Source organism: Serpula lacrymans (genome assembly GCF_000218685.1).
Source record: "Serpula lacrymans var. lacrymans S7.9 unplaced genomic scaffold SERLAscaffold_8, whole genome shotgun sequence".
In the NCBI taxonomy this organism is placed as follows: domain Eukaryota; kingdom Fungi; phylum Basidiomycota; class Agaricomycetes; order Boletales; family Serpulaceae; genus Serpula; species Serpula lacrymans.
In genome coordinates this window covers 41,874-61,999 of record NW_006763297.1, presented here as the reverse complement: position 1 = coordinate 61,999, position 20,126 = coordinate 41,874, and the positions used below count along the sequence as shown (strand labels likewise).

General features: G+C 45.6%; 5 protein-coding genes across 5 annotated transcripts; 1 reads left to right on the top strand and 4 right to left on the bottom strand.

The window, feature by feature from the left end:
* Nucleotides 1-5,433: 5,433 nt before the first annotated feature.
* SERLADRAFT_391255 (uncharacterized protein) lies at nt 5,434-5,832 on the bottom strand (the record flags this gene model as incomplete). The annotated part of the gene is made up of 3 exons (XM_007319071.1): nt 5,434-5,442; nt 5,497-5,666; nt 5,709-5,832. 3 exons carry the CDS (start codon nt 5,830-5,832, stop codon nt 5,434-5,436), a joined length of 303 nt encoding a protein of 100 aa, XP_007319133.1.
* Nucleotides 5,833-11,893: 6,061 nt separating this feature from the next.
* On the bottom strand, nt 11,894-12,473 carry SERLADRAFT_391253 (uncharacterized protein; the record flags this gene model as incomplete). The annotated part of the gene is made up of 3 exons (XM_007319070.1): nt 11,894-12,041; nt 12,132-12,192; nt 12,252-12,473. The coding sequence occupies 2 exons, from the start codon at nt 12,385-12,387 to the stop codon at nt 12,149-12,151; spliced, it is 180 nt and encodes a 59-aa protein (XP_007319132.1).
* Nucleotides 12,474-15,834: 3,361 nt separating this feature from the next.
* SERLADRAFT_469220 (uncharacterized protein) lies at nt 15,835-17,213 on the top strand (the record flags this gene model as incomplete). Its single annotated transcript, XM_007319069.1, has 3 exons — nt 15,835-15,904; nt 15,957-16,432; nt 16,482-17,213. The coding sequence occupies 2 exons, from the start codon at nt 16,252-16,254 to the stop codon at nt 17,006-17,008; spliced, it is 708 nt and encodes a 235-aa protein (XP_007319131.1).
* Nucleotides 17,214-17,229: 16 nt separating this feature from the next.
* Nucleotides 17,230-17,750, bottom strand: SERLADRAFT_391250 (uncharacterized protein; the record flags this gene model as incomplete). Its single annotated transcript, XM_007319068.1, has 2 exons — nt 17,230-17,477; nt 17,547-17,750. A coding segment is annotated over one exon (167 nt), but the record flags the coding sequence as incomplete, so codon positions are not given.
* Nucleotides 17,751-18,238: 488 nt separating this feature from the next.
* Nucleotides 18,239-18,729, bottom strand: SERLADRAFT_469218 (uncharacterized protein; the record flags this gene model as incomplete). The annotated part of the gene is made up of 1 exon (XM_007319067.1): nt 18,239-18,729. A coding segment is annotated over one exon (420 nt), but the record flags the coding sequence as incomplete, so codon positions are not given.
* Nucleotides 18,730-20,126: the final 1,397 nt, after the last annotated feature.

Below are 20,126 nucleotides of genomic sequence, written 5' to 3'. Positions count from 1 at the left end.
GAGTGGTATCTCTCATCTCACGCTGTCTTCCTCCCTAGCACTAAACCCCTCATAAGCATATTTGATTTTGCTATCATGAAACTTTTCGCCGTATGTTCCCAAAGATATCGGCAACAGGAACTTCTAACTTGTAACTCTGGTGCAGAGGAGTATGTTGCAGGTACAATGTGTTTGGAATAGTAATTAATATTGCCTTTTTCAAGCTTGTGGCTGATCAGCACCACCTCTATTAGGTAATTCAGTCACGCTCACCTTTGCTTTGTTTTTTTAATTCAGTACTTTCCGCATGTCGGCATTTCGGCAAATTTTTGCGTTGCCACTGGCTACACATTGCGCCCTTGCTTTCATTGTTCTCCCTTACTTTTTTTTCTTTACTCAGTCCCACCATGGGACCCTTACTCTCCTATTTATTCTCACCCAACGGTTGTTTCTGGATACCCATTCTGGTTCACCTCCTCGTCACCTCCACCCTCCTCCTCCTCCTTGCTCCCCCACCATACCTGATGTCACCACTTTCTATCTGTTTCTGTTGCCAATCTGTTGACCACCACGTGCCACTGCTGATATCAGCAAAGCCCCAGTGGCCGGTCCAAATAGGGCAACAGGTCCATCTTCATGACGTCAATCTGCCATCCTATACTGTCAAAACATTGGTCGCTCATCTTGCCTGGTTGGAGCATGGGTGGGTAGTTTTTGAGCTAGAGAAGGTTTATCCCCTTGTGTCGCCTATGTACATCACTGTCCCATTCACTTGGGTACACTTATCTTTCGTCCATTGTCTTCGCTACAGCTACACCTACCACACGCTGCCTGGGACTCACCTGTAAAACCTCTATCCCCTATACCGAGTTAACGGAGGGATAAAAGCTCAAATCAGACAAGTAGCGTTTCAAGTAACGATTGAGAATTAATCAACAACTGAGGAAAGTATGTACATGATGGTCTACTATATATATGTTTCTGAAAGTCAGCCATGAGGCGCTGACTGAGCTAACATGCAGTAGCCATGAGGCGCTGACTGATGTTCTTTGTAATAATTCTAGACTCATGTCACGTGGTGGTCACGTGATCTGATATAACTACGTATTATGTTATCCGCGCTAAAGCAGCAGCTTAACATATCTTATCTGTCATGTGATCAGATGTAAAAGAAAAGGAAAAAGAAACTTAGCGCTTAGACTAGCGCTTCTGGTTCAAGTCGTGACATTACCCCCTCTTTAGGACTTTCGTCCCGAAAGTAGGGGTCCATCTTTCCGTTTTCCCAATTGAACAGTTGTTTTCGGACTCTAGTCGTTGTGAAGTTTTCGAAGGGTTGGAAATGTAATTGAAATCTGATCCGTCGGGGTGCACTAGGGTTGTTATCGTGGAATGTTTTTACTTTATCGGGTGAGTTGTTTAGATGTTGTTCGGGTTCCCACGTGCGTTCCTCTTTTGGATAGTTCTTCCAGTGTACTAAGTATTCCAATTTCCCTCGTTTTAGACGTGAGTCTAGAACTTCTTCGACTTCGTATTCTTCTTGTCCGTCCACTATTACCGGCGGTATTGGTTTAGGTTTCTGTTGGGAAGGGAACTGTGGTTCTTTGTACGGTGTAAGTTTTATCTCGTTGAAAACCGGATGAATAGGTCGCCATGTCGGTGGTAGCGCTAATTTATATGCCGATTCGCCTATTTTTTCCAGTATTTCAAACGGACCGTGTCTCTTGTCGTCCAGTTTCTTCGCTGGTCGATCTGTTGAGATATTGGTTGCTTCTACGTACACCTTATCTCCTATTCTATACTCTACTGCTTCTCTTTTCTTCTTATTATACTGCTTCTTCATCTGTTCAGCTGCCTTTTGCAGCGATTTTTCTGCTCTCTTCCTTGTTTCTGTCATTCTCTTTACGAAATCTTCTGCGTTTTCGTTCTTTACCCCCACTTTCACTACTTCCTGTGTTCTTGGATGATGTCCATGATTCAGGTAGAACGGGCTATATCCTGTCGCAGAATGTTGTTTGTTATTGTAAGAGAATTCTGCTAGGGTAAGCCATTCTGCCCAATCATCTTGTTTGTGGTTTACAAAGATTCTGAGATATTGTTCTATCTCTTGATTGATCCTCTCCGTCTGTCCATCCGTTTGTGGATGCCAAGCCGTCGATGGGTTCGCTTTTATCTGAAGAAGCGTATGTAGATCTTTCATGAATTTCGAAACGAATTGCGGTCCCCGATCCGAGATGATCTTTTCGGGTATGCCATGGTTCCGGAATACATGATCTCTAAATAGTCGTGCCACTCCTTCTGATGTGATCTCCATCTGCGTGGGAATTACCTTGATCATTTTTGTAAACCGATCTACTACTACCATTATCATGTTATATCCATTTGATTCTGGTAGCGGTCCGATTAGATCTACTGATATGATCTGCCAAGGTTTATCCGGGATCTCATTTGGATGAAGCGGTGCCGCTTTCTTTTTATGGTCTGTTTTGGTTCTTTGGCAGACTTCGCATCCATCTACGTATCTCGTGATATCTCTGTCCATATAGGGCCACCAGTACTGTCGAGTAATTAGCTCCTTTGTCTTATATCTTCCTGGATGACCTGCAATAACAGAGTCGTGGTTTCGTCGGATAATCTCTTCCCTTAACGTGGCATCCTTCGGTACATAGATCCTGCCTTTGAATACTATGCGACCGTCCTCGTCTAGCCATCCATCCTCTCTCCTCTCTATCTTTCCTTTCATCTTTTTTATCAATTCATCTACATTTCCTTTTCTCTTTGTAATCCACTTTGAAATCTCTAATTCTTCCTCCTGACTATCTGCGATCTTTTGTCTTTGTTCCGGAGAGAGAGTCATTCTTAAAAATAGTTTCTCATCCAGTAGTATGACGTCTTCGTTGTCGTTTTCTCCTTTGTTATGATCTGACCGCCTTGAGAGAAGATCTGCTTTTATATGCTTCCTTCCTGGCATATGATGTATCGTAAAATGATACTGGCTCAACTCTGTCATCCACCGCGCCTGTCTCCTGTTCAACTTCTTGGGTTCTTTGAAATACAGCAGATTTTGATGATCTGTCCATATTTCAAATTCCTCTTCTGCGTCTATTAAGTAATGCCTCTATTCGTTAAGTGCCGTCATGATGGCAAGAAGTTCTTTGTCATAGATCTCGTAATTGCGTTCTGTGGGGTTTAACGCTTTGGAGAGGTATGCAATTGGCTTCCAGTCATCTTTTTGTCTTTGTGATAAGACAGCACCCATAGCGAAGTCACTACTATCCGCTTCTACTTTGTATTGGCCATGTGGTACTGGGAGAGCTAACACCGGGGCTGAAGCTACACGTTGTTTTAATGTGTTAAATGCTTCTTGTTGTTCATTTCCCCAAATGAAGTCCTCTTTTCCCGTTAACTTGGTCAATGGTTTGGCTACTTCCCCGAAGCCCTCTATGAACCTTCGATAGAAATTTACAAATCCCAAGAATGCTTGTATGTCTTTCTTATTTTTGCATTCTGGCCATTTGCTGATTCCTTCTACTTTCACCGGATCCATGCGAATTTCGTTTTCTGAGATGATCAGTCCCAGGTATTCCACTTCTGTCTGTTCGAAATCGCATTTTTCTGGTTTAAGATAGAGATGATTTTTTCTCAGGATTTCTAACACACGTCGCGTCGTTGCTTGGTGCGTTTCTATATCCTTTGTGAATATCATGATATCATCTAGATATATGATTACTAATCCTTCATCTATCAACTCTCTAAAAAGCGTGTTCATCATCATTTGGAACGTGGCGGGGGAATTTGTCAGTCCGAAGAACATGACTAGTGGTTCGAATAATCCCCGATTTGTCCTAAACGCCGCTTTATGCTCATCTCCTTCTCTCATTCGGATGTTATTATATCCCCATCTTACATCCAATTTTGTGAAGTATTTGGCTCCACTCAATTTGTCTACTAGTTCCCCGATCAACGGAAGTGGATATCTATTTTTGATGGTGATATCGTTTAGCTTCCTATAATCTTGAACTGGTCTCAACTTCCCGTCTTTCTTTTTAATGAAGAAGAATGGTGATGCAAATGGGGACTTCGATGGTCTGATCCGTCCCGATTCCAGATTCTCTTTTAGGAACGCATCTAGTTCTTCTTGCTCTCCTCTTGCCAATGGATAGATCTTGCAATCTAGGGAGTGATCTCCCGGTATTAGTTCGATGGCATGATCCCATTGTCTTCTTTCAGGTAATGTGTCAAACTCCTTTTTATCAAATACGTCTTTGTATTGATGAAGGTGTTTTGGCACTATCTTTTCGAATCCTCCTTCTTTTCGATCTTTGCCTGCGGCTTCTGCTAACTTCTGTGCCATTGTGCCTTGGGCTCTGATGTAGTAATATTGATCGTCGATCGTGGCATCTTCGAAATTATGGAGATTCACCTGTATCATCCTCTCATCTTCTCGTAGTTCCTCAAAGAATATTTCAGGATCCTCCTCTGGATCAGAGATTCGGATCCTTGGTCTACATTCTTCAGGACACCTTTCAAAGGTCAACTTCGATTCTTTCCAGTCTATTTTAGGATTATGTTTGTTCAACCATTCATGTCCTAGAAACATTTTTCCGTTACCCAGATTGGTTACGGCAAGATGTATCTTTTCGACGTGTCCGTCGATTTCCATGAGCAGTATTACAAATTCATTGATGGCTCCGTTTTTATTAAGAGTTCCATCTGCATTATAGACTGGAATAGGTCTCGGTATCTTCCTTGTCTCATATCCTTTGTCTTTCACAAATTGGGAGTCGATGCAACTCCCCGTGCATCCACTGTCCAATAGTGCTTCGACTGTTTCTGTTTGGAGAGTATCTAATGTAGTAAGCTTACATTTTACGTTCATTTGATTGCCTTGGGTGCCCCTAATGTACTTTTTTGGGGAGGCAATTTCTATGATCGCTTGTATAGCTTCTACTTTTGGTAACCGGTTGATTTCTTTGATCGTTTCCCGGGTTACTTCTCTCGTTCTTTTTTTATGTGTCCAGGCACTTAGAATCCCAATGGATCTTTCTTCCTTTTGGTCTCTTAGCCTGTCTACTACCCACTCTGGGGTCCAAACTTCTGTTCTAGGTTTTTTTAAAGGGGTTCCTGACCTTTCTTCTACAGTCTCTGCTGCGTTTTCCTCCGTAGAGTTCGCCGCATCGGGTGTAGGAATCTTAGGTTCTATTGTAAATGCTGCGCTTTTTAGTGATTCGCCCGCCGTCGAAACTGCGGATGTCTTATCACTCTGCGCCGCTCTTACTCTAGTTGCATCTTTTTCGTTTCGGATTTCTTTCTTTGTCTGAGTGGAAATAATTGTATTGTCATCCGCGCTAAAGCTGCAGCGTAACAATTCTGAGTCACATGTATCTACAGTCAAAGGAAGAAACCGATTCGAAACGTCTTTAGGCTCAGTCGGTCGATGCGGTACCGCTGGCCTCTTTAAAAACCCTCAAGGAGTTTTTCCCTTTCCTCTTTCGTCATCTTTTCTAAGAACTCTCGGACATTAAATTGTGGCTTCCTTTTTTGTGCGTCTTTGCATTCGAAGCTTCTATGTCCCTTTTCTCCGCATCGGTAGCATCGTCCTTCCGTGCGGAACTTTGCTTTGTCTACTTCCATTCTTTCTCCGCTACCGGTATAGGTATATCCGGTTCCGTCTTTCTTCTTCTCTCCTTCTTTCTTTTGTTCCGAATAGGGTTTCTTCCCAGTATCGGAACCTTTCTTCTCTTTCTCTCTCTCTCTCCAAATATAGTCTATTCTGATGAGTTCCCTTTTCCACTCTTGGTAATCTCTTGGAATGTGCCCGCCGTAGATCACCCTATCCACTAGCGGTTTGTTCATATTCCTTCTGAGTAGAGATACTAGGAACTCTTCATTTATTCTATTTGTGTATCCCGCCCATCTTTTCTTCTCTTCAAACCTTTCAAAGAAGGCTTGGGCGGTTTCATTGCCCTGTCTCAGGGTCAGTATTTCGTTCTTGGCAGTTTCTTTTTCAAAACTGTCCTTGAACCTTTCTTCCATTTTGTCCGCAAAATACGGCCAACTTCCGTACGTGTTTGTAATATCGAGCCCCAACTGTTGGGCATCGACTCGGTTCTCTAGCCAATCGGTCCGGAAGGCCGCGGCTTCTCCTTCTTTCATAAAAGATAGCACAAAGCTTATCTTCTTTCGATCATCTTTGAAATATACGGCATCATCTTCGAAATGCAGTAATAAGGACTCTCTAAAGGCCCTATACTTTTTCTTATCTCCGGAGAAGTTCTCGGGTTTCTCCAGTGCCGTTCTACTTCTTTCCACCTTTTCTGGAGGCGGCGGTATCTGTTTCTTTAGTCTTCTTTGCAAGACGCTCACTTCTTCGAGTGCCTCGTCTAGCTGCGATTGGTAGTGCATTTGCGTTTGTCTTATCGCCTTTTCTACTTCTTGTTTTACGTATGCTTCCAATCGCGCTTCTTTCGGGGGGGGAGTTTCTATTCTGGGTAATGCGTCCATCATTTCCCTGGTAAATGCGCTGTCCGTGCTGTTGGATGGCTCGGGCAGATCGCGATATTCTAGGTTGGACATTAAACGTGAGTTGGGGAGGAGGGGGAGTTTCGGATTTGATTAAAGGGGATGGTATTCTGATGGGTTCTATTTCTGGTAAAGGGAATTTCCCTTTGAATACGTAATCTTGAGAGTAAATGTGTTGCTCTCCGATCCAAATGTAAAAGTCTCTACTAAGCATAGAAAGGAGTTCACCAGTGATAAGCTGGATCGATACACCGCTTTCTAAGATCCTAGTAGTCTATCTATTCTCTTTGAGTCAAAGTGGTCCTCTTCAGCCCACTACTGACTATGTAGGTATGGTAACTATTTTTGTATTTTATGAATTTTATGTAAAAAGTATAGTGGTAAATTGGGGTCCGAACGGTTGTCCCAATGTGACCAGCTTATTAAGCTTTCAGTCCTTCTCCCGACTGGCGGACGCAAATGCGCGGCCTGGTCAGAGGAAATCGAAAATGAAACTAGGTAAAACCGAGAAAATCCCAATGGTTCCACACCAAAGAGATTATAGTGATATAAATGTATTTATAGGGGGATGGTTACGAAGGAGTCTTGGGATGAGGAAGGTGATACGTTGGCGGGAAAGAAAGATAAGATGGTGTCGGGGCGAGTAGGGATGTGATGGAGTGGAAGAGTAGTGGTAGTTTGGGTTGAGTGTTTGAGTAGGGTTAGGATTAGTAGGATGATGATGATGGTGACGATGATGGTTGTTAGGATTGTTGCTGTTAAGTTCATAGACGGTACTTGTAGCAGTTGTTGATTGTGTAAAACCTCTATCCCCTATACCGAGTTAACGGAGGGATAAAAGCTCAAATCAGACAAGTAGCGTTTCAAGTAACGATTGAGAATTAATCAACAACTGAGGAAAGTATGTACATGATGGTCTACTATATATATGTTTCTGAAAGTCAGCCATGAGGCGCTGACTGATGTTCTTTGTAATAATTCTAGACTCATGTCACGTGGTGGTCACGTGATCTGATATAACTACGTATTATGTTATCCGCGCTAAAGCAGCAGCTTAACATATCTTATCTGTCATGTGATCAGATGTAAAAGAAAAGGAAAAAGAAACTTAGCGCTTAGACTAGCGCTTCTGGTTCAAGTCGTGACATCACCTGTCCCAAATTGGAACTACTCTCCTCCCTCCCTCGCCAGTACAACCAGTCCATTGGTAAGGCCATAAAACCGTCGGATTTGGACTAGGTGGTGGACCGGTGGCTCCAGTTTCTTTTTTTCAGCAGAACATTCATTTACAGTGCAATTATTTTGATTTTTGAATCATTTTATGGACACATATTTTTTTAGAATGCCTGACTGACAATAAAGGAACTGTGTTGATACTGATATTGTTTTTCTTTATACTCTTTTTTACTGCATCTTCTTATGACATCACAATTTTCTTGCTCTCTTTCTGTTATTGGACTTTGTTTTTTATGGCTGTACAAACCTGTAACATTACCTACACAGCATTTATTGTTCTATCTCTTTCTTTTCCTTATTTTGACAATCTTATCCTGTACTACCTATGCAGGATTTGTCAGCGTACATTCCTTCCTTCATGTTCTTTCTCATTCTTTTTGCACAGCTATACTGTGCATAGCCTACCTTTTTTTTACTATATAAACCCCTGTATTTTACCTTGTAAAAACAACATGAACTCCATTCCAGACTTTTTCTCTAATTTCAAGTTCACTACTCTGCTACTTGTGATCCAGTGTGGTCACAACACTTTCCACTGCTACCACTGTTAACTGCTGTCATCGTCACTTGTCACTTTTGAAAGTCATTGTCATCCCTTTTGATTAGAGTCCTTCTGAGCACTACAGTTTGTGCGTCAGGAGCCTGCTATCACTGGGAACCTCGTCATTTTGTCGTTCTCAAACCTACCTTGTGCTATAATTAGCAAAATAGTGCTCGTCTATACTCGTCATAAACCCCCTATCTTCTATAGTTCAACTATCCCTCCTCCTCAAAACCCACACCCATACATCCTTGGGTTTGACTTTGAAAAATCATCACACGTACCACCCCACGAACATCCAGACCACTCCACTGTTCTAGGAGGCAAAGCCTATACACAAGTTCTGTTACAATTGACGTACCAGTACCTACTTACGCTTCACTCTTTTGTACTTTTACTTTTACTTTTTCCAAGTCACATGCTAAACATCGGACTTTAAACTTTATTTACAACTGTACAGTACCTCATGTATTTTAGTATATATACAGGAGCAATACATGGGGGAGGGACTCAGCGAGTCCTCCTGTTGTGTACCAACAACTAACTTGTTCCTACCAAATGGGTAACCACTCCCACCTCTTCCTCTTCTTTTGAGTGTTGTTTTCATTGTGCTCCAGTGCCCCAAGACTGTGTCTTGTTGGTGTTGTCACAAATTCCGTGGAATCTGGGAGGATTGTTTGTGAGTTTGTTTTTGTGTGTGGTTTTCTAACAACAATTCTCATTATCGACAACGGATGAAGTTGTGAAGGAAGCAAATGGCAGGTGGGATGAAAGCCTGCACAGACATGTTGTATTCAGGTGCAGCCTTCAAGATTGAAAACCGGTGCTTCAGAACGCCAAAGATACGCTCAATGATGTTCCGAGCCGATGCATGGCGCAAATTGAAGTACTCTTGCGGGTTCTGGGGCCTTTTAGAAGTGAGCTTAGTCCAAATATATATATTAGGGACTTACCTGCGGTTTCCACAAGTGTATTTGGCCAGGTGGTAGCGCACACCTTTGTAGGGGACAAGGAGCTGGTCAGATGAGGGAATCCCACATCGGCCATATAGTATTGGCCACGGGGTATTTACAGATCATGGGAGCGAGCATTGTGAAAGAGACTAGCATCCGCAGCAGACCCCCCCACCTACTAAGGACATACGTAAACTGCATGTTGAAATCACAGCACAAAAGGCAGTTCTGCGAGAAAACACCCTTGCAATTTTGCGTAGCATCACGCTGTGCAGCTGAAGGGCTGCAGGCAATATGGGTGCCGTCAATTGCACCAATGGCATCCTTGAAGTGGTGAAGTTTTGGGTAGTTGGCAAAAGCAGCTGGTGTGGCCTCAGTGGCCTCAGGAAGACGTACATAGGAGTTGTAGATATTGGTGGAAGTGAAAGCCTGAAGCATCCGCTTGAAATACTTGGCAATTGTGTTGTTGGAACATTGAAAGCATTCAGCGAGATGGCGGGTAGATAGACCCATGACACAGCTATACAGAAAGTTGGTGGTTTGTTCCTCCAGCATGACATGCTTGGAGTCAGTATACCCATAACTCTGCAAGAAATCGATAAGCTTTACAAATACTTTTTGTTGCATCCCCAACTCAGTCCTTATTCGATCAGGATGACCGTCCATTAATTCTCTAACCCATCCATAACCCGTCAGAATTGAATTATGATATGGCCTTGGCTGTGGTCACTGCTCCTGCTCCTCAGCAACAGCTTGAGCTGTAACAACCAAGAGTTTGTTACTCTGGCACACAACTTGGACAAGCAAAGAGAAGAGAGAGAGAGGGATCACCCCTCAGGTTTCCACGGGTTTGTTGTGCTAGACAATAGGAGGACTTGCTGAGTCCTTCAGCATGTGTTGCTCCTGTATATATACTAAAATACATGAGGTACTGTACAGTTGTAAATAAAGTTTAAAGTCCGATGTTTAGCATGTGACCAGTCACATGGTGAGCCTAGACACTGGTCAGGTGATGTATCACATGATTGGTCATGTGACTATGAAAAGTCGAAAATGTAAAGTAAAGTAAATGGTCACATGACCAGTCATGTGACTTGGAAAAATAAAAGTAAAAGTACGAAAAAGGTGAAGTGTAAGTAGGTACTGGTACGTCAATTGTAACATGAGCTGTTGCAACGATCAACTGAACAAGGACTGACATGAACCTTGACATCTGCAGGCCATATGAGAGGATCTGTTTGTTAGAAAACGCGAGTCGACAAAGACAAGCGTCGTACGAAGGGAAAGTATGGCGCAGGACACCATACTAGGAAAGTGTAGTGGTAGGATGGCCCGTGCGTTTTGATGGGGCAATTTACCCCCTTAGTTATACTTCCGTTCGAGTTTAAAAACCTTCGTAGCAACGATTGCCCCACCTCAGAGCTTCGCCCACAAAGTCTGAGGTGAGGATCTTATACCTTCCTTATTTTATGTGATATACTTACTCTGTACCTAGCATTTGGTTTATATTAGGTACGCGAATACATTCTCAGAGCTTCGCCCACGAAGTCTGAGCATTTGGTTTATATTAGATCTCTTTGAGGTTATGAGCCCTGCGAGTGAGACAACGCACCTTGAAAAAGACACCCTTGGGGTGCCAAAGCTCGAGCCGGATGGCTCGAACTGGTCGATGTACAAAACTCGCCTCGAATGGGCCCTTGCTGACCGAGACTGCGTCGAGCACCTCCATGGCACAGCAAAAAGGCCGATACCACTATCCCAGACCACTAGCCAGACTGCTGGCCAGGCCACAGCGACGACATCTCCTCCTGCAACAGTCAGCAAGGCTGATCAAGAAGCACTTGATGCCTGGCTAAAAAAGGAGTACCGCGTGCGAAATATATTAGGTCGCACCATACCTGATTCGACGCTGCGAAGGATCCTAAACAAACCCACCGTCGCCGACATGTGGGTCATGATCTGCCAAGAAAACGAGAACAAAACGGAGCTAGTTCAGTCCGAGCTAAGAGAAAGGTTGTCGAACCTACGCTGCACCGAGAAAGGAGACTTGCGCGCACATTTGGACAAGATTCGCGCGCTATGGGAACAGCTCAGCGCAGCAGGAGTCCAACTAGCAGACAAAGAACTCACCTCCAGCATCATCATGTCTTTGCCGCACTCATACGCCACCTACGTGTCGCACCTGTCAGCGTCTGCCCATATGTCAAAGCAGACCTTGGACCCAGAGACACTGATCTCGTACCTTCTCCAAGAATACGACCGACAGACCATATTCAGAAAACGCCCGACAGCGAAATCAGAGGACATCGCTATGTCAGCCACCGGAGGACAAGGATCGTCCAAACGTGGAAGTCGAGGCGGAAGAGGTCGCTACAAGAAAGGAAAATCATCTGGCGGCAGAGACGACAAGGATACCAGCGAGCTTGAATGCTGGAACTGCGGTGGAAAGGGACACAGGTCACACCAGTGTCCCAGTGAGAAGCGTGAGCGCTCCACAAAGAATGAGTCAAAAGGGGACTCACCAGGAGACAAGAAAGAAGAGGGGCAAACAGGCGATGCAAAGGGAAAGAAGCCTGAAAAGGCAAACCTTGCTGTCCACGTCCAATGCGACAGCGCGAGCCTATCAGATTTTGAAGAAGAAGGCGCGTGGAGCGCCCTCACTCACCAACTCGCCATGAACGCGAAGCCCAAGAGTCCCATTGAAATCTATGACTCCGGCGCTACGAGCCACTTCACCCCCCATCAACACCTCCTACTCAATTACCGCACGATTGCACCTTACCCTATAAGCGTGGCAAACCAAGACTCCTTCTCTGCTGTAGGAACAGGGAATATGATGATTAGTGTCCCCAACGGCGCCCATAAAGACACGCAAGTGCGCCTGAGAGACGTGTTATACGCACCAAATTTGGCCTATACCCTAGTTTCCATAGGCTGTATGGATAAGGCAGGCTACAAGGCCGTCTTTGCGAAAAGCGAATGCGTTATCTATGACCCGAGAGGAAAAATAAGAGGACGCATACCTAAAGTAGGTGGTGTGTACCAGTCGCGAGGCACAAATCTTCGCCACGAAAGCGCCAATGCAGCTGTCGAGCGCATATCTGCCACTGAACTCCACAAGCGCCTTGGCCATATAGCCATTGATGCAGCAAAGTGCATGGTGTCGAAGGGCTTGATCCATGGGGTAGAACTCCTGGAGGATAGGGAAACAGACACTTTCTGTGAAACTTGTGTCCGCGCCAAGGGCAAGCGCGAGGCAATCCCTAAAGTGAAACTGGGTGAGCGTGCACAGGAATATGGCCAGGAGATCCACACCGACCTATGGGGACCTGCACCAGTCGAAACGCTGGGTGGAAAACGGTACTATGTTGCCTTTACGGACGATAAGACACGCGAAACACATGTTTATCTACTGCGCGATAAATCCGACACTTTCCGTCAATTCCAAATGTATGAGGCCTGGGTCCGCAACCACATGAATGCAGCAATCAAAGTCTTACATAGCGACAGGGGTGGCGAATATATGAGCAATGCGTTTAGTGACTATCTGAAAGATAGAGGAATTATGAGGAAACTCACAGTGCATGACACCCCCGAACAGAACGGTGTTGCAGAGCGCGTGAACCGTACCCTACTCGAAAAAGTACGCGCCCTCTTACTTAGCAGTGGCCTGCCGAAATTCCTGTGGGGGGAAGCCATCAAACATGCATGTTGGTTGAAGAACCGCACCTCCACCAAGGCACTAGACAACATGACGCCGTTTGAAGCGGCACATGGTGTCAAGCCGGATCTTGCTGGCCTACACGAATGGGGCTGCAATGTACTCGTGCACGACGCAACTGGCTCAAAGCTTGAGAGCCGAGCTAGGAGGGGTCACTGGGTCGGTTTTGATACCGAAAGTCTCGGACACCGCATCTATTGGCCAGAGAATCATTCAGTCACTGTTGAGCGCTCAGTGCATTTTGACGTCGCGAATGTACCTGTAGATGCTGACAACGAACCTCCCTTTGGGCTTGAGGGGGAGCATGATGTCCTGGACCAAGCGCCAAAGGAGAGTGACATTGTAGAACTTAGTGATCACATACCTCATCCCGATTCACCCAATCCCCAAGCAATCCCTGACCCACTATACCCTCAGGATCAAGATCAAGCTGATCCTGATCCCATCCTACCAGCTCCGGTTCTTCCACCTCCACCTATAGTTGCTCCGCGTCGAAGTACCCGCATTCACCAGCCAACCCAATATGTTCGCGACCTCCTACAAGGAAAAGGATCAGTATCTGGAAATAATGGACCCACCTTACCCAAAGGCATCCAACTGAACGTCGACGATCCGGATGGGAGAGATGAGGAGGAGAGAGATAATGAAGCACTAAGGGATCTCGCCCAAAATGTAGCCATGGTGGCACGCATGGCAGATCTCGAAGGCGTTGAACCCAGAACTATTGAAGAAGCCCGAAAGCGCCCAGACTGGCCAAAATGGGAAGAAGCGATCAATGAGGAATTGAACAGGCTTCGAGTAGCAAGAACATGGACTTACATTGAGAAACCCAAAGATGCGAACATCGTAGGGAGTAAATGGGTGTTCAAGCTAAAGAAAACAGCGTCAGGATCCATCGATAAGTACAAGGCAAGGCTTGTAGCACAAGGCTACAGCCAAGTGGAAGGAATAGACTATTTCGACACATTTGCCCCCGTTGCAAAGATGGCATCGCTACGAATCATCTTAGCGATGGCTGCTCGAAATGATTGGGAAACTCACCAGATGGATGTAAAAAGTGCATACCTAAACGGCGAACTAGAAGAAAACGAGGTCATCTACATGCGACAACCGCCTGGTTACAACGCACCTGGAAAAGAGACCCAAGTCCTGCGCCTAAACAAGACACTCTATGGCCTGAAGCAGGCCGGCCGCAGGTGGTATCAGACTCTATGCGACGGACTCCAGAAAATTGGTTTAATTCGCTGTGAAACAGACCATGCAGTTTTCCATAGGCGCAATGAAGGAGAGCTCACCATTATTGCAGTTCATGTAGACGACATGACTCTCGTCACACCATCAATGACTGAGATGAACCGTTTGAAATTTGACCTAGGAAAACTCTTCGAAGTTAGTGACCTGGGGGAGCTACATTGGATGTTAGGAATAGAAGTGAAAAGAGACAGAAGCACACGCACCTTATACATGTCACAACGCAGCTACCTCGACACTATTGTCAAACGCTTCAACCTAGAAGATGCAAAAATGTTAGCGATCCCAATGGTTGCTAGCACCTACCTGAGTAAAGACCAGAGCCCCAAGACGCCTGAAGACTACGCAGAAATGCGAAACATCCCATATCGAGAGGCCGTGGGATCACTGATGTATGCGGCGATTGGCACACGCCCCGATATCGCGCATGTTGTTGCAATTCTTTCTCGTTTTGTCGAGAACCCAGGTCCGGCCCATTGGGAGGCAGCAAAAAGGGTGATCCGGTACCTAAAAGGGAGCAGAGAGCTATGGTTAGCATACGGTCCGGAAGAACAGCCACTTACCGGATACACCGATGCAGATGGGAGTATGAACGAGACCAGGCGAGCCATATCAGGCTATGCCATGATGCTTGATGGTGGCGCCGTCTCGTGGTACTCGAAGCAACAAGAAATTGTCGCGTTATCAACGACAGAGGCCGAGTATGTGGCTGCGACACATGCCACTAAGGAACTACTGTGGGCGAGGATGTTCATCAGCGAACTCTTCAATCAAGACTTACCACCAACCATCCTCCTGTGTGATAACCAATCAGCCATAGCACTTTCGAAGGACAGTCAATACCACGCGCGAACCAAACATATCGATGTTCGGTACCATTTCATTCGGCACGCCATTGAAGAAGGGAAGATCGAGATTACTTATTGCCCAACTGAAGAGATGACAGCCGACGTGCTCACCAAGTCCTTGCCCTCTGCAAAGGTGAAACATTTTGCGGCTGCGTTAGGCCTACGTACCGCTTGAGGGGGAGTGTTAGAAAACGCGAGTCGACAAAGACAAGCGTCGTACGAAGGGAAAGTATGGCGCAGGACACCATACTAGGAAAGTGTAGTGGTAGGATGGCCCGTGCGTTTTGATGGGGCAATTTACCCCCTTAGTTATACTTCCGTTCGAGTTTAAAAACCTTCGTAGCAACGATTGCCCCACCTCAGAGCTTCGCCCACAAAGTCTGAGGTGAGGATCTTATACCTTCCTTATTTTATGTGATATACTTACTCTGTACCTAGCATTTGGTTTATATTAGGTACGCGAATACATTCTCAGAGCTTCGCCCACGAAGTCTGAGCATTTGGTTTATATTAGATCTCTTTGACTGTTGTCTAGTCAAGGCGATCTGTGAGTTGGATGGGGCTTGATTTTTGTCCTCTGTTTCCGGACTATGAATTTCTTCTATTTCGTCCATGCGATTAGAATCGGACTCGATATTGAGCTGCAAGGTGAAACTTATAATAATGAATAATGGCCAGTAGCACTAACTAGGGGTATGTGCAAGAACTTCGTGGTCTGTGTATTTTCATTCTCCGTTCTAACCGGGAGGAGCTGGGCCGAAGCAAAAATCGATTTTTTTGAAAAGTGAGAGTTCCCGTACGAGCTCTAAAAATTATATCACTGGTCAAGTTCCGACAGTCTAAAGCTCAACGACTGGTGAGTTATTCAACTTCTCCCCAGAACAATTGCACCTATTGTCTAATGATAGTATTTTTGGCCGAATGAGGCCTAAATAACTGGTTCTGGGTACAGTGGTGAGTTAAAGTCGTGTCGTGACTACAACTGTTACAGGGCTCTAAGCGGGCTCTAAGCCTTGTCCTGAACTCCCGCTCATCCTCCTCTCTCGAAACAGTGCAGCTGTGGAGGAGCCTGGTAGCCTATGGTACCAGGAATACAAATTTAATTATAGGATTGATCACACTAGTTTTTTCCAGATTTATTGGCCACATCTGACTCAAACTGATTTTCACTGGGAGACCTCCATCCTCGCATATTTACCTAACATGATACGTGCAGAAGACTTCTATCAGGTTGAAAATTCACCTCAGAAGGGTATTGAGAGCTATGTCAAGACGGACTACGCATCTCCACAACTGAGGTTCCTCGTTCAGGAGGAACTTTCAGCAATTGCCGAAGTGGAGGATCCAAAGCTAATGGCAATTATTTTTTACGATATCTTCAAAGGTAGGTCGCACGATCACGTTGCGCTGCATTCTTCTGACATTTCATGTAGCTATCAGGTGGCTGTTTGAAAATGCTGGGACACTGCATTGTGATATTAGCTACTCAAATGTGATGTTCTACTCTGAAAACGGTAAAATCTGCAGAGTCCTTCACGACTTTGACTCGGCGAGTACTGGCACACGTTCTACACCTACATCACAACGCACAGGCACCAAGCCCTACATGGCTGTAGATCTCCTCTCTGGTGATGATCCGGAGCACTTGTATCGACATGACCTGGAATCTCTTCTCTATGTCATGATTCGGCATGCGGGCCGTTTTGACGACCAAGGTCATGTGGTGGAAAACCCTCTCTTTGGGGAATGGGACGAAGGGACAAGGCAACTATATAAGACGAAACATACATTCATAACGTCTACGCCGAAATGGGACGAATACCTGACTGGCCGGTATTTGGCAGCATTCGGACCATGCTTTTCCGATTTGCACTGGATGTTTCGAGAAGGTTTTAGTGCTCGTGCTAAGGCAGAAGCAACACCCTCTTCCCGTCGCCCTGCTCGTTCTCGCTCCATTTGACCCGTTAACCCTGGGTGGTAATGTAACTTTTGATGAATATCCTTAGCGCACTAGCATCGCAGTCAAAGTAGGGCATTTTCGACGAATGGTCCAATGTAAATACTTGTTCCATTCAAAGCTACTTTCAACTTCCTATGTATTGGCAATTGGCTAATTAACTCCGCATGTATATGTGTTAAATAAACTATTGGTTTCAATCAGTGAAGCACTTCCTTGGAAATGACATCATCAGTGTTCACAGGTTTAACCGATACAACTCAATCACAATTTGCGCAATCTGGTACTAGTACTGGATCCAAACGAATGTCTAGACCCTCAGGCTTGCCTTGGACTGTCAGAAGTTCGTACCGATCTTTCTCAGAAAACCATCCATATCGTAGTCGACCAGCTGCTGGTATGTCGACAGCTTTCAAGCGTACCACTACCATGATGTTCAAGAGTCTCGCTCATTCACAAGCTGCAGAATCAGGTAAGTACTACTAGTATGCCAAATTTTGATCGGGCGATTAAAAGCTGTTGGATTGTCGTTGTGCTGCAGGCAATTGATGGCACCTCATATCCAGTTGTTCAATCCAGCATTCCCATACTTCTCCAGTAAGACATTTGACCCCGAATACAACGGTACTGGTGACCTATGTTCGCAAGCTCCACTGAACTTCCAATACGGCTCAGCGCTCAGTACCTCCACTATGATTCGCGTTGCGTATCCCATCATCTTCCGATCCGAACAACGCAAACACATGTCCCAATCCAACTCTGATCAATCTGACCTACAGGAGGGTTACCTAGTATATGGTGCCCCAAGCCAGAGGTTATGGTAGCCTCTCTTCTACTCTTTGTCGCAACATGATTGGTGAATACTAGTAAATGAAATTCAAGTATCATGCAATGTGAAATATACAATTCCATTGAGTTGTCCTAAACGGTTTAGATACAGTGATAATTATAGGGACAAAGGCCAGGTATATGGATGGTAAACTTGCACCAGCCTTTATATAGTATTTGTAAAGAAAGCGGACACCAAGAAAACAAGATCGTAACTACCAAAACCACAGCGGATCTGACGAGAAGCATGGGTGTCCAATCACAACCCCCCAGGGTATCACACGTAATTGACACCAAATAAAACATGGGCTACGTACTAACTAGTTGGGCACATCATAGTATCCAGGTGGAGGCAAGGAGCCTGCAACCGAGAAATCGTCTGTCAGCCTATTATTGCTCGCCGCCCGGGTATGTGGTCCGCGATCAGCAATCATACGTTCCATCACCCGTGCAATAGCAGACGCCGGTACATTATTGTTGTACAGGCTGTGCACAAAATCAGCCTGTTCGTCCGTGAGCGACAGATTCTCCCGCATCGCCGAGGGCGAAGACGCCAGTTCGTGCGTTGGGTGCGGCGGCGATGGGGGATGTGACCGCCCGCTTGTCATTTGCGTGCCTGATGGCGAGAGGATGCTGACGCTGGGATTGGCGAGTGCCATGTTTTGAACGAATTTTGAGGATGGTGGAGAGGAAGGTGGGCTTGTGGACGAAAGGAATGGTGTCGAAGCAGTCGGGTGGTCTGTAAACGGAATGGAAGTTGTTGTTCGTGTGATTGTACTGTTTAATACGGGTGGTGCGGGGTCGAAAGGAGTGGACGTGAATGGCATTGTGTCAAATGGCGTTGCGGGATGGTTCGCATGCGACGTTGCAGCTGGCCTGTTATTCCGCCTACGGAAGTAGAGTATGGCGAAGATGAGTGCGGTGACAACTGCAACGCCTGCGACCGCGCCGCCAACGACTGCTCCAATATTAATACTGTTATAATCAAGCATTAGCGCTTGTTCGTAAAAATCAAAACTTTGTAAAACTGACCCAGACTTCTGAGCGGTGGAGCCATTCGTTGTGCCAGTGGGTGCTGCAGAACTTGTGGCGGACGTCGACGCGGAAGAGGTGGTGGTGGGTGGCGGTGCAACGAATGTTTGGTTGATAGCTGCATAATCAAACATCATACCACTAAATGTACCAGCCCAATCCAAGACCATCAAAGTCAAAGTGTGATTTCCGGAAGGCAATGACTGCGCATTGAAGATAGAGACATTCGCGATTTCGGTGGGACCTGGAGGAGCATTTAGACTGTTCACTGTGGTTGCACCGTTATCGATCTGAAAACTGGCATTAATACCCTCGGCACCAGCTTGATACACGTAAATGGCTATGCCAGAACCTTTGATAGTTCATATGAGTACGTCCCTACCCAATATCAGAGAATCAAGCTTACCGCTGAATGGAATCTCGAGCTGACAATTGTTAGCGGTATTACAAGCAGCGTCTGATGAGAATGAGATGAGCGGGAAAATCGGTACAAATAGACGTGGCAGAACCTACAGGTACTGGAAAGTATATTAAGGACCGTTAATCAAAGCTGGTAGATAGCAGAAGAGCTCACTATGAGTGATTATAACAGGGAGTGGCATCGATCGGCATCATGGTACCGTTGGCCAAGGTCAGAGAGAGCTGTTCACCGCCGTTTGCGAATGGGCCCCATTTTGGACCGTTTGGATTCTCAGAATACTTGAGAGCGGAGGTATCTGTGTCGTCGATTAGCAACTGCTGTGAGTGGACGGTCGACGCAAGGGCGAGTACACCCAAAAGACGGGTCCTGGAGAAAAGAAACATAGTTGATTAGTGGAGGCGCCTTGTGCGCATTCCAGGACAAAAGGAAGAAAGCACAGCCTGTTCTGTTGAACGATCTTATGTGACGGAAGAAGGTGGATCTTTGTAGTAGTTTGTGCCTGATGTTGACGTCCTCAGCGCTGGTAGTTTCGTGAATATTAGGTACATCTGATACCCTGTATGAATGCTTTCCCAAAACTCATCACTTATCAGTCGGAAGCTTCAGAATGGAGTATGAGAAGAGCCTTGGGATAGGCGACCCAAATTATTGATGTTGCGGGTATCTTTTCTGGCTGCAGAAAGCTTGGGATGTGAATATTTATTGTGAACGTGTTGAATTGAATGTATAGCAGGGTCGCATGCCGCTGGGCGTGAATAAGAACGGGGACTTGTGTGGCTGTGGCGAGCGAGTATAACAATGTAGCTTTCCTTATCAGGACAGCTGATACCTGTGATGAGA